This window comes from Lissotriton vulgaris, chromosome 11 (genome assembly GCF_964263255.1).
Source record: "Lissotriton vulgaris chromosome 11, aLisVul1.2, whole genome shotgun sequence".
Classification (NCBI taxonomy): Eukaryota; Metazoa; Chordata; class Amphibia; order Caudata; family Salamandridae; genus Lissotriton; species Lissotriton vulgaris.
The window spans coordinates 297,102,214-297,115,127 of NC_141699.1; the positions used below are offsets into that span (position 1 = coordinate 297,102,214).

At 45.4% G+C, this 12,914-nt stretch overlaps 1 protein-coding gene across 1 annotated transcript in view; it reads right to left on the reverse strand.

The window, feature by feature from the left end:
* Positions 1-12,914, reverse strand: part of MED13L (mediator complex subunit 13L) — a 1,083,173-nt gene that overhangs the window by 186,354 nt on the left and 883,905 nt on the right. The window contains exon 16 of the mRNA XM_086943260.1: positions 9,434-9,639. Within this exon, the coding sequence (XP_086799386.1) occupies positions 9,434-9,639 (206 nt within the window). The remainder of the gene's footprint in view (positions 1-9,433; positions 9,640-12,914) is intronic.

The following is a 12,914-nucleotide window of genomic DNA, read 5'->3' on the forward strand; positions in this document are numbered from 1 at the left end:
AACTTTAGTGTCTTCCACATGCAATCGGTCGCCAGATATGCATGTGATTCTATAAGAAAAGGAGAGATAGGGCAGATAGATGCTTTAAGGTCTATTTCTTGTTTGCAGGAAAATAAAGATGAGACCTCTGCAAGAGCAATAACATCTCAATAAGGTATGGTAACAGCCTCCAGGAGAAAAGGCTATCTGTTGTTTGGACCACAATATGAAAGAAAGGAGTTTCTTATCCCCTACCCTCATGACGCGCCATTTCTCATATTTTGTTAAGAGTCTGGCAGCGTGTGGTTTTATAGACAAGAGCGAGCCATACTGATTAATCTGGAAATATTGTTTTCTCTTTCCTGCAATCAAAATTTCAGCTCAAGCATTTCAAATGGTTGAATATCTGCATTGCCAAAAAAAAGTCTCCAACCCTGTTCTATGCCTGGGACTTCATCTACCAAAGGCAAAGTTGTCCATCGCAGGTGTAAAGCTGGAATTGCCCGCAATAGGTGATAACTGTTGAGAAACTCAGCTTCTGAGCTACTCTGATTCTAATAATCGGCAAGGAATAAAGCCCCTTCTAGTTGCATTTTTTTAATCCCATTTTGGTACTTATCCGATATTTGTCCATGCAGTGAACAGGTCAGTAAAGCACAGATGTTTCTCTGATTTGGATTTAACCCATTCACCTATGTAACATAAGAAGGCCACAAGGTACTACATTTTAAGAAGTTGGCGGAGATGGGGACCCCATCTACCCTTTTTTCAGCATTGTCTAATTCTTCCCTGTCCATACAAAGTGGTCTATGGTTCTCTAGAAATATTTGAGCACAGTGGTAGGGGAAGGGGCCAAGGCAATGCCTGAAATAAGAACAAAATTATGGGCAATCGTCTCATTTTATTAGCTGCCAATCTTTTGGATCACGAGAGGACCCCTTATTTTTGGTTTGCAGATCATTGTGCATCTCCCCCCAGAATAGTATGTAACCCTCATTGACCCTAACGAAGCAGAGGGAGTTTTGTAACTGAACATAATCCATTCCATAAATCTACGACTAAATACAAATATTTTGTGGGGCTGTGTCAGAAATGCTAATTTACCTAGTCAAAGGTGATTTTGGTGTCAAGTAAGCACGGTTCGGTGTTTTTAAGGGTTTATTGTATATTTTCTCCGAAATGAGAAATCTTTTTAGTATTCTCCCCACATCTTTTCTGTAAAGAAAATGGTAGTGCTAGTCTGGCAGCTAAAAGACTTGTACCGATGTTGACATAAAGGTTAAGAAAATATATTCGGCTGTAAAAGGAACAACAAGTGTGGTCTTTGTCCAGTTTATGGATTCCTGGGACCAGTTTTAAATTGATTTGGAGAATGTTTTGGAGTTAGAGAAAAAACTGAACAATCTAATGAGGATGAACAAGTTACTTACCTTCGGTAACGCTCTTTCTGGTTGTATATTGGAGCAATGAGTTCCACAACGACTACCCTAACGAGGTCACTACCACGATCGCGTCTAAACCACAATTTATTTTACCACACATTCCTTTCCCACGATTTTTTGTGGTAAAGGATGCCTAGTAAAATAAATGCATACCAACTACTACCCCGATCCCACCTAACCCCCTTAAAACCTAATCCGAACACCACCCCCCCTAAAAATTAACACAACCCCCTCAAAACTATCCCCAAACCCCCACCCCTGAAAAGTAACCTCAAACCCCTCACCCCTGAGAACTAACCCCATACCCCCTAAAAACTAACCCCAACCCATCCACCCCCTGAAAGGTTACCCCAAACCCACCCACCCCTGAAAACTAACCACAAACCCCTCTTACCTGTTCCTGTGCGACGCAGGCCAAACTTCACCCTGCCCGAACACAAGACCGATTGAGCCTTTACCACGCAGATGAGTGGTTAAGGCAGAGTTGTTGATCGGCTTGCGAGACTCCGGAACTCCTTGTTAGGGAGTCGTGCCAAAGGCTGTTTCCGCTCTTTCTGGTAGAGACACTATCTAGCTGCAGATTGCTCGTTTGGAATATCCCCCAGGCGTCAGACTGGACCTGGAAACTTTTTTCGTAGTACCCCTGCACTCTGGAAGGTGGATCCATGCAAATCTACACTGAGGCCATTCTACTCCGAAAGTGACGTGCCGGGACTAAAAATATGTCACTCCCACGTGCTAACGTAAATTGTTTTTGAGACTGTCCTAGAGCCCCAAAAGCAAACTGGTATATCAGTTTGCAGATTCCTACACTTGGGATCTTATTAAGAGGTAAAGTCCAATCACAGAATGGGGAGAATAGGTGAGGAATCTGCAGCTAGATAGGGTCTCTACCAGAAAAAGCATTACCAAAGGTAGGGAACGTGCTCTTCTGGTAGAGACTTTAAGCTGCACCTTTTGAATAGATACCAAAGCAGTACCTATTTGAAGGTGGGTCTGTGAAATGTCTCAAACCAGAAAGTCCTGCAGGACTAAATGGGAAAAATGTCCTTCTTGGCTAACCCGACCAAAAAGACAATAGAGATCAGTGAATGTATGGAGGTATGCCCACATAGTTGCCTGACAGATGTCTAGGACCGGGACTCCGTGTGCTAACACAAAGGTAGCAGCTTTGGCCCTGGTGGAATGGGTGCACAAACCTTCCAGAGGATGCTTATTCAATGCGTAGCAGATTGTAATGCAGAGCACGAACCAGCAGGAGATGGTACAACTCTGCACAGCCAGGTCTTTTTTTCATTTTGAACCTGACAAAGAGCTGATAGTCCACAGGATAGTCTTTGGTGTGATTGATGTAGAAACGGAGGGCTCTTCTAGGGTCCAAGCGATGGAGTCTCTCTGGAAAGGTGGAGCACAAACCGCCAGCATGGCGATGGCTATGGTTTGACCGAAGTGGAACAGCGTCACAACTTTCGGAAGAAAGGCGGCTTTAGGCGCAGAACCAGCCCATTGGGGAAAAAGGTGGGGTATGGTGGGTGAACACACAAAGCCTAAAGCTCACTCACAAGCTGTGCAGAGGTGATGGCAATCAAGAACACAATTTTAATGTTGAGAAGCCGCAAAGGACAGCTGAGGAGCAGCTCAAAGAGAGTATACATTAAATAAGTAAGGAAAAGATGGAGGTCTTATTGGAGCATAACAAATGGAGAAGGGGAAACATGTCATAGTCCTTTAAGAAATCGCATCAATCACAACTGGTGATTAAAACAAGGAGGACTGATCAGGCAACCGTAAGAAGGCAGAGAGGGATGAAAGCTTACCATAAACTGTGCACAGGGCAAGGACTTGCCGGACGAAGGACAGACCAAATAGCACAATATGAGACAGTTTAGCTTGGAGGGGTTCCACCTGGTGAGTGCAGCAACAAAACACAAATTTGTCCAAAAGACAGGGGCGTATGCTTTTCATTGAGAAGACATCAACCACCTATGGAGGAAGGTCGAAGGTGGTTAACTGTCGCTGCTCAATCTCCACACATGAAGGTAGAGGTTGAGATGGCCTAATGCAAAACCTAGCCCTGTTGCTGCTACAGCAGGTCCTCCCAGGGGAAGAGCCGGGTCGGTGGACATAGGCTCAAGCCTAGGAGTTTGATACCAAACTCTCTGCTCCCAATCCTGAGCTGCTTCATTGACTTAGATCCAGTCTGTTCTACAATTATTGAGAACTCAGCAGTAGTGGTATCGGTGGGAAGGCATACAGAAGTCTCGAATTCCACTTGAGGAGGAATATGTCTCAGAGCAAGAGTCGTCTTGAAATCTCCAACACGAAGAAGTGTGGACACTGTGCATTCTTTGCAGTGGCCCATAGATTGAGCCAAGGTTCTCCCCATTTGCTGAAGAGACCTTGCGCAACAAAGGGGTGTCAGTGTCACTCGTAAGCTGCTAGGAAATGATGGCTAAGCTTGTCCACCCTGGCTTTAAAAAATCCTGCCAGGTAGTGCACCACCAGGACGACTTCTTGGCAGTCAACCATTTTCCATAGGCACAAGGCCTTCTGGCTTAATGTCCGTGACCCAGCGAGCCCTGTTTGTTGCAGTACAATATGGCACTGATGTCCATGTGTACCTGCACCAGCTTCCCTTTGCTGGACGGAAGGAAGAATAGGTGCCAAGCGGATAGCCCTCTGTTCCAGAAGATTGTTGGGGAGCGAGGACTCCTCAGGAGACCAGATGCCTCTGATCTGCACTGCTGCCAGATGGCAGCCACTATCCTAGAATCAATGCAGCGGTCACCACGGTCAGCTCTGGATGGAGCAGGGAGAGGTGTCTATTGTCGACCAAATCGCAGTTCAGCAACCACCACTGCAGTTCCTTTGCAAAATCTGAACACAGTTGGAGAAGTCCCCTTTATGTTGGGCCCACTGGGACTTCAGATCCCACTGCAGTGTCCACATATGCCACCAGGTGTGCTTGACCAGCAGCCTACAAGAGCCCGTCAGTTTTAGCAGCCTCAGAGTCGACCTTACTGAAATCCAGGACTGAGGATGAAAGATCAGGATCGTTACCTGTCCAAAATTGGTCCTATTAAGGCAAACACTTGAGAAGAAGTCAGGTGCAACTTTGGCGCGTGTCATGGTTAAACCCAAAAGAGAACAAAACGTTCGCCATAGTATGGAGGTGGTTGATGAGTGCCTTTTGCACGTCTGCCCTCAACAGTCAGTTGTTGAGGTAGGGGGAAGACTGGAACTCCTGGCCTCTGACGGTGTGCTGCCACCTCTGCCATCACTTTTGTGAACATCCAAGGGACACTTGTGAGATCAAAGGGGACTACAGTGGCCTGATAATGCTCCTGGTAGGATGGGAATATGGAAATAGACGTTCTGCAGATCAAATGCTACCATCCAGTCTCCAGGGTTTACAGCAGACAAGATCTGGGCCTGGGTATGCATTTTGAGCTACTCATACCGGAAAATAGAACTTAGAGCGCACAGGTATAAAATAGGCCGAAGACCTCTGTCCTTCTCAGGCATAAGGAAGTAGCGAGCATAAGGGAAAGCCGTAGACTTGGCAAATAATCTGAAGGGCCTACCTATCAGATGTGGTCACTTGCCAATTCAGATAGAAGCGGTGGATTCTGTCTCCCACCAGGTGGCTGTGACCCTGGAAGGGTACACTAAAGAGTATTGGCAAGTGGCGGTGTCCTGGGGGTTCCTAACTGGGGAGGGGCAGGCTGACGGTAAAGAATGCCTCCTTTAAAGCCATGAAAGGAATGCTGAAATTGTTACTTGAGAGGCTGGTTAGAAAGGCACAGAGCATGAGTAGTAGACCTACTCTCCTTGAACCATTCAAGTGCATCATCAGCCTTGTTCCTGAAGAGGCGAATGCCATCAACTATCAGGGAGGACTGGGCATCACCCAACAAGTCAGTTGATCGAAGCCATGCATTGCGAATAACGGCATCGGTGGTGGTCAAGCCACAACTAATTGTGAACTTGGCCACATCACAACCATTCTGAATAACCTGCGACAGAACACGGTCAAGGTGTTCAGGAACACCTGCTAGGACTTGCTCCACAGAGTCCCAAAGGGCATTAATGTAACAGCCCAAGAAATAGATGTCCGCAAGACCAAACTAGCTGCACCACAAGGCCTTCAGGAGAAGGGTGCAGCAACAAAAAGGCCAAGTCCCTTGGAGCAGGGTGATGGAGTCTGTCAATTTGCCGTTTACAGGAAGGCCGGTACAAAAGGGGGTGGTGATGGACGGAGCATCTGAATCAATCAAACACTCACACCCAGTCAAAAGATCAGGGTTTAATCCATCACCGTTCTTTAGCCCACTCTGCCACCCCAGTTCAGACATGGCTATATGCAAATCAGTAATGCGAACAGTCCAGCCCGAACTGCCAAGCCATGTCTTCCCTGGACCGGAAACAAGCTTCCGAGCACCGGTTTCTGGCATTCCAGCCATCTTTAGCCCGGCTTGCTTGAATCCAGTGGCAAAGTAAGCAAGGGACTCACGTCTGAGCATACCCTGCCACACTTATGGCGGCCAAAAGCGGTACAAAAGGGGGTGGTGATGGACGGAGCATCTGAATCAATCAAACACTCACACCCAGTCAAAAGATCAGGGTTTAATCCATCACCGTTCTTTAGCCCACTCTGCCACCCCAGTTCAGACATGGCTACATAAAAATCAGTCTGACCCTGTGCCTCATGGGAACAGTCCAGCTCGAACTGCCAAGCCATGTATTCCCTGGACCGGAAACAAGCTTCCGAGGACCGGTTTCTGGCATTCCAGCCGTCTTCAGCCCGGCTGGAATGCCAGAAACCGGTCCTCTTAAGCTTGTTTCCGGTCCAGGGAAGGCATGGCTTGGCAGATCGGGCTGGACTGTTCCCATGAGGCACAGGGTCAGACTGATTTGCATATAGCCATGTCTGAACTGGGGTGGCAGAGTGGGCTAAAGAACGGCGATGGATTAAACCCTGATCTTTTGACTGGGTGCGAGTGTTTGATTGGTTCAGAAGCTCCGTCCATCACCACCCCCTTTTGTACTGCTTTTGGCAACCATAAGTGTGGCAGGGTATGCTCAGACGTGAGTCCCTTGCTCACTTTGCCACTGGATTCAAGCAAGCCAGGCTGAAGATGGCTGGAATGCCAGAAACCGGTCCTCGGAAGCTTGTTTCCGGTCCAGGGAAGGTATGGCTTGGCAGTTAGTGCTGGACTGTTCCCATGAGGCACAGGGTCAGACTGATTTGCATATAGCCATGTCTGAACTGGGGTGGCAGAGTGGGCTAAAGAACGGTGATGGATCAAACCCAGATCTTTTGACTGGGTGTGAATGTTTTATTGGTTCAGATGCTCCGTCCATCACCACCCCCTTTTGTACCGTTTACAGGAAGGCCGGCACAACGCTTATCTCAAGTCCATAGTAGGGTGTCTGTCATGGCCTCATTAAAAGGTAGGAGAGGCTCAAAAGCAGTCTGGCCAGTCTGCAGGACTTGCGGCAAGCAGTTTTCAGCTCCATAATGGGGAGCTGGTGGTCAAGAACTTCAGCCGCCCTACTCATAACCGTGGAGTAGGATGCAGATTCTTCCCTGGCCGGGCCAGAAAGAGAGAAAAGGGCCCACTCAGGTAAAGTCTCCAGCCCACAAACATCTTGCAAGCCCTCATACTAATTGTCATCGGCATAGGGCTGAGCGAACTAATCACCCTGGTCATAATCACTATAACAGTCTGTTCCAAAAAGAGAATCTAATGAGTGTAAAGAGTGTTGCCTGTCTTGTGGTAAGGTGAGTTTAGAAACCTCAGGCAGATTTGGCTGTGAAATCGGTCAAATTCAAACCAGCGCTGAGTCGGCGCCAGAAAGGACAATTGTGCTCCCTCTTCAGGCGGCAAAGTCTGAATCAGCATAGACTAACGTGGGACCGGAGTGGGTTTTGGTGACGCAGGCAATATCGGCACTGGGGCGGAGGACAGAAGCTGCTCAGAGGGTCAAGCTGGATCTGAGAGCGAACCTGCCGGTTTCAGGTGGTAGGCCTCTGTGGGCCACGAATTGAAGCCCGAGGGAGTTGATAAAGAACAGAAGAGCCAGAGCATAGCTAAGCAGAACTCTTTGATCTGGAATGCCTGAAGGCCCAATAAACTTGGGTTGTGCCGGAACCAGCTGCGGAATAGACTCAGAAGTCAGCCGATTTAGGAAGCAGGAACATGATTGTTGGCACTGCCCAAGTGCTTCATCAGGGTGGTGGGAATGGCTCAAAGGAGCAAGACTCGCTTCGTCTTCCTATGCTTTGCCTGCTTACCTGAATATTTGGAGTGCCACAAAAACCAGCATCGAGAGTAGCCTACTGACTCAAGGAACAGAAGCAGGTCTACAGTTGAAGCTAAAGGAGGAGCTGTATATATATATATCAGAGCGCGGATTCTACTTCTTGTGCAGCTAAGAGAAGGATATGAGGAGGGACTGGATCAAGCGGAGAGCCAGATTTGGGTTGTAATAACGTTTTTTGATTGATTTCACCAAAGGTAGGCAAAACTGAATTATGGGTTTTAGTGGGTTAGACCGTTCAAAGTGAGGAAAAGGATTTAGAGTTGCTTTATCTACAGTAGAAAAGTCAGTCAAGAGTTTCTAGTTGCTAGTTGCAAAAAGAAACATTTGGGCAACTACAGTGACAACCGGACCTATTTTTGGGAATCGCTGGTCGCAGACTGAAGTATGGGGCACGCGATCATGTAACAACCAATCATAGATTTCTTAAAATTGCTTGCTGCTATTTGCAAAACTATACCTATCGCTACATGGTTTCAAGGTTTTTCACCCAGGTTGTTCATATAATGCAACATTGTTGTTTTGTGTCGATCAGATTAGGAATCCCAGACCTAAATTCACAGCTCTAGACTCCTGGTAGGATGCCCATTTCTGAGACACTGTTCACTGTATCTGAAGGGGACGTATGTGGGCCTCCCACCAGTGAGAAATCTGTAATAGTGTCTCACTGATGGTCTAGGTGGCCCACAGTAGACTACATCTACACATTTTAAAGTAGATATGTTTAATAACCAAAAACAAATGTTTCCTCTGCTCTAGGTTTTAAGAAGTCAAAAGGACTGCTGAGACATTCTTATTGTGTAGACAAGAATCCAGCTTGACTAACTGTTGAATCAGAAACCTAGGCATTAAAAGCTAAAGCCTCAGGATAGGCGAGGCAGTTTATCATTTTTAAAATACTGAAATATTTTGAACAAACTATAGGCTCCAAAAAATCATAACTATGAATTGCAGGTGGGCTGCTCCTGGAGAATAGGATTATTCTACTTTAACAATGATTTAAACATTTATTTAGACATTAGAAATAAAACATACATAACACAGACCTTGAGTTGATGGTTCAGGACAATACTCTCCGTGATGGACAGTAAACACATTTGTTATATCAAAATGTGGCAGCAGACACAGACTTAGAAGCTGAAGCTGTCCACAAGTCTGTATATGCCTAAATACTGTTAAGAAGGAAAACCAATTGAATAGACTGGGAGGGAGGCAAGACGAAGTCATTTGCAGCACGTTCTGTAAATTGGGAAGTGGGGGGTATGATCAATTAGGAGTGCACTGTATGGGAAGTTCTGTAAATTGTTATGCCAGGTTAACCCACCAGTAGATCAGATAAGTGTGTAACACAATGAAACATAGGTAGCGGTCCGGCAAGAGATAGACTAAGTAGTCACAGTGAGTTGTAATCAGGCCACACTGAAAGGGAACAGTCCGGTGGGAAATGAGCTGTCTTGAGGATGGGAGGATGCTGCAGAAAACTTGGGGATGGCTAATCAGACAGAGCATCAAGTGGACGGTAATGAGACATGCTGAGCTGGGGAGGAGTTAGGATTGGGGTTGGTAAGGAAAACCAGGAAGTCCCAGATTATGTGAAAGATTGGAAAATGTGTGGCTCTTTATGTGCCTGTTTAGAATTGATTGCGCTGTAGCTCTGGTTGTATTAGAAGAAGAAGTCCTTTACTTACGTATAACCATCTCTGATGAAAGGTGCAGGAACAGCTAGTGGAAGATGTTCAATTTTTGAAGTGATAGCCCAAGGTGGTGGATACACACAATGGTCAGGTATCTTTAAAGGAGGGAGACACTGGCTTGGCAGCACCTTCAAGGGTGCAAACATGGAGGAGCCAATGAAAGGCTGCACTGTAGGAACCCTACGAACATAGGTCAAGTCCTGAAAAAAAAAATATAAATAAAGATAAAGAAAAGAGTACAAAAGCACCAGTCACAACTCACACCAGAACCAACAAAAGGAGGCAATATTATTACAACTTTAGAACTGAAGTGCATGATGACAATGTTGATTAGTGAAATTAGACCACACTGATGTCTTTCCAAACCACTACTGTTTAATGAATCACTTAGAAGATATTCATATCTTTATCACAGAAACAAATTCAGAAAACTATTTAATATCTGAAGCACCCAAGAGCATCGGAATTGCAGGATGAGAATATTACTCTGCAGTTGCCCCCTGGCAGCAACAAATATATATTTATTAACATTCATACTTGGGAAACAGGTGACTATGCCTGCCACAGACCTCCCACATTAAGTATTTGTATACCACAATTAGAGCTCAAATGCTCATATCTCGTTTTGAGTTTATCAAGCATATACACTTTACTCAGAATACCAAAACAGCTCCTAGACCGTTCTGCAGTACATGTGCTATGAAATCATGTTCTATAAGTATGAATAGTGTGCATCATCGTAGAAGAAAATAATCATATTTTCGTCCTCCAAGTATTAACTATGTCATTAAGTATGTAAACCTAATTCAGACATATAATATGCAATTATCACAAAATTACAGTAGAATATTAGCATCTGGTTCTTACGCTATTTCTATATCAGTGATATTTATATGCTCTCAAATATTAGTTAGTAAAAGAATAAGTTACTTACCTTCAGTAACGCCTTAGCTGGTAGAGACTATCTGGTGCAGGTTCCTTACCTTAAAATATTTTCCAGGCATTAGACTGGATCTTGAAATCTTTGGGCATTACCCCTACTGGCAGGTGGTGTCTTTCGGCTCTGCGTCGGGTGAACCGGAAGTGACTTGCACAATACCTATTAGCCACCCCAGATCACTGATGTAAGTTTCTTTTCTTTCTGTGCCAAAAGCGCACATATCCGGAGAGAGCTACCCCAAGTTATTATTTTACTGACTTTTTCTTTGACTTTTATTGAAGCATTTATTGAGATTTCATCTGCAGGTGTGTTCGAGATTTCACCTAAGAATCCAACAGGCTTTAAATCATGTGGTACCTGTCACAGGCAGATATCGGTGTCAGGCTGGATCCAGAAATTTCTGAGCAGTACCTCTATGCGCCAATAGGTGGCGTTTGGCTTTGAGTCAACGGTTTCCGCACCAGAAGTGACTTGTAAGATGCTTATATAGGGGCCACCCGAGCTCGCTGATGTCAGTTTCTATTCTCGACTTTTCATGCCAGAAACACAGAGCTACTAAGAAAGCTGATGCACTGGGGTTTCCCTGATAAGGCCTTTAGAAGGGTCACTATGAAATCAGCTTGCAGAGCTTGAAAGACAGATGGATTGGTAAGGAATCTGTGTCTAGATGGAGTCTTTACCAGATAAGGCATTACCGAAGGTAAGTAACTTGTTCATCTGATAGAGACTTCTAGCTGCAGATTCCTTACATTCCCTTCTCAGAGGTGGGCCAGCGACACATTAAAAACACAAAAGTCCTGCAGGACTGAATGGGCAAAGTGACTCATGACAGACTTGACCACCCAGATTGCAGTATTTGGTAAGCATGTGCAAAGGTGCCCACATTTCTGCCTGACAGATGTGCATTCAAAAACACAAGGGTGGATGGGCCCAGTGGGAAGGAGGGTAGGCAGGGCCACAATTGTATAAACCAAGGGATATTTGCCTATGCCTCCTATTTCCGAATTAAACACTGAATGGTTAAGGATAAACAAAACTTTATTAGTTTACCCTGACATTGATTTATGTCTTTTGATTATCACTTGGTTGTAGAAAAAGTTTTTTTCTTACACAAACAAAACAAAGATCGCCTTCAACTTCATGTCTGGCCATATACAATATTGCAAAACAGTTTGTGCATATATACAGTGCGAAACATCAACAGTAAACATGTAAGAAATGCATCACTAATGGATACGTGGTTATGACGGACAAATAAGTCATGGACATTGTTTCATTGTTCATAATTTGTTTTTCACAATCACAATCAACAATACAAAACTTGGGAGAAAGAAGAGAATTTTTCAAAATGAAAACCCAAGACCTGAAATAGAATAAATCATTATAGTTCAGGAAACATTGCCCATTTTTGCACCAGTAACGTTAGCATAATTGTCTGAGAAGGAAAAAATGCCGACGCGTTTCGAATCCCGTTACATGGTTTACAGGATTCTCATCAGGGCAGTTTGATTCGGGTCCATGGGAACTATTTATGAAAAGAAAAAAAGGGATTGTTTTAGAAAACGGGGTCCTCTAGCCTAATAAGTCGCTGCGAATGTGCGCATCCTTAGATGCGACATACCTTGTATTGTTCTTGCCCAAGGTTGCTCTTGTTTTAGGGGTTCGTCTATGCCGTGGATTTTGAACTGCAACAGAATGAGATTTGGGTAAGTGCCTCAGTCAGGCGGGGAGTGCTTACCTAAGTCGCTATGCGCGGCATGAAATTGGTGGTTACCTTTGCTTCTCTTGGTCCAACGGCTAGTGTGCCGTGGCTCGGGGATGTGTCTGTGTGTTGACCTGGTGACATCTCTGTAAAACAATTTACGAGACATTGGAATTGGTCCTGTTCGCTGACCCGTGAGGTCAATGTGTACACGGGGAGTGGAAACTTACTTGTGAACGGTTCTGTCGGGGCGGGAAATTTTCTCCGGTGTTTGATTGATTTCTGTCTTCGAGTTCTGGGGGGGGGCAAGGAGGAAAGGAGAGATCACTCAGCTGGTTGGTTGCTTTTGGCGCGGTGACTAGAGTCACAGTGTCAAGGGGTTGGGGCTTACCGTGGAACTCTGCGCTTATCACCACTCGTCGGTCTCACTCCAGCACGGCACACTCTGGTTGTAGGTGTCCGTCATTGACCTCACGGGTCAGCGAACAGGACCAATTCCAATGTTGGACCAAGAGAAGCAAAGGTAACCACCAATTTCATGCCGCGCATAGCGACTTAGGTAAGCACTGCCCGCCTGACTGAGGCACTTAACCAAATCTCATTCTGTTGCAGTTCAAAATCCACGGCATAGACGAACCCCTAAAACAAGAGCAACCTTGGGCAAGAACAATACAAGGTATGTCGCATCTAAGGATGCGCACATTCGCAGCGACTTATTAGGCTAGAGGAACCCGTTTTCTAAAACAATGCCTTTTTTTCTTTTCATAAATAGTTCCCATGGACCTGAATCAAACTGCCCTGATGAGAATCCTGTAAACCATGTAACGGGATTC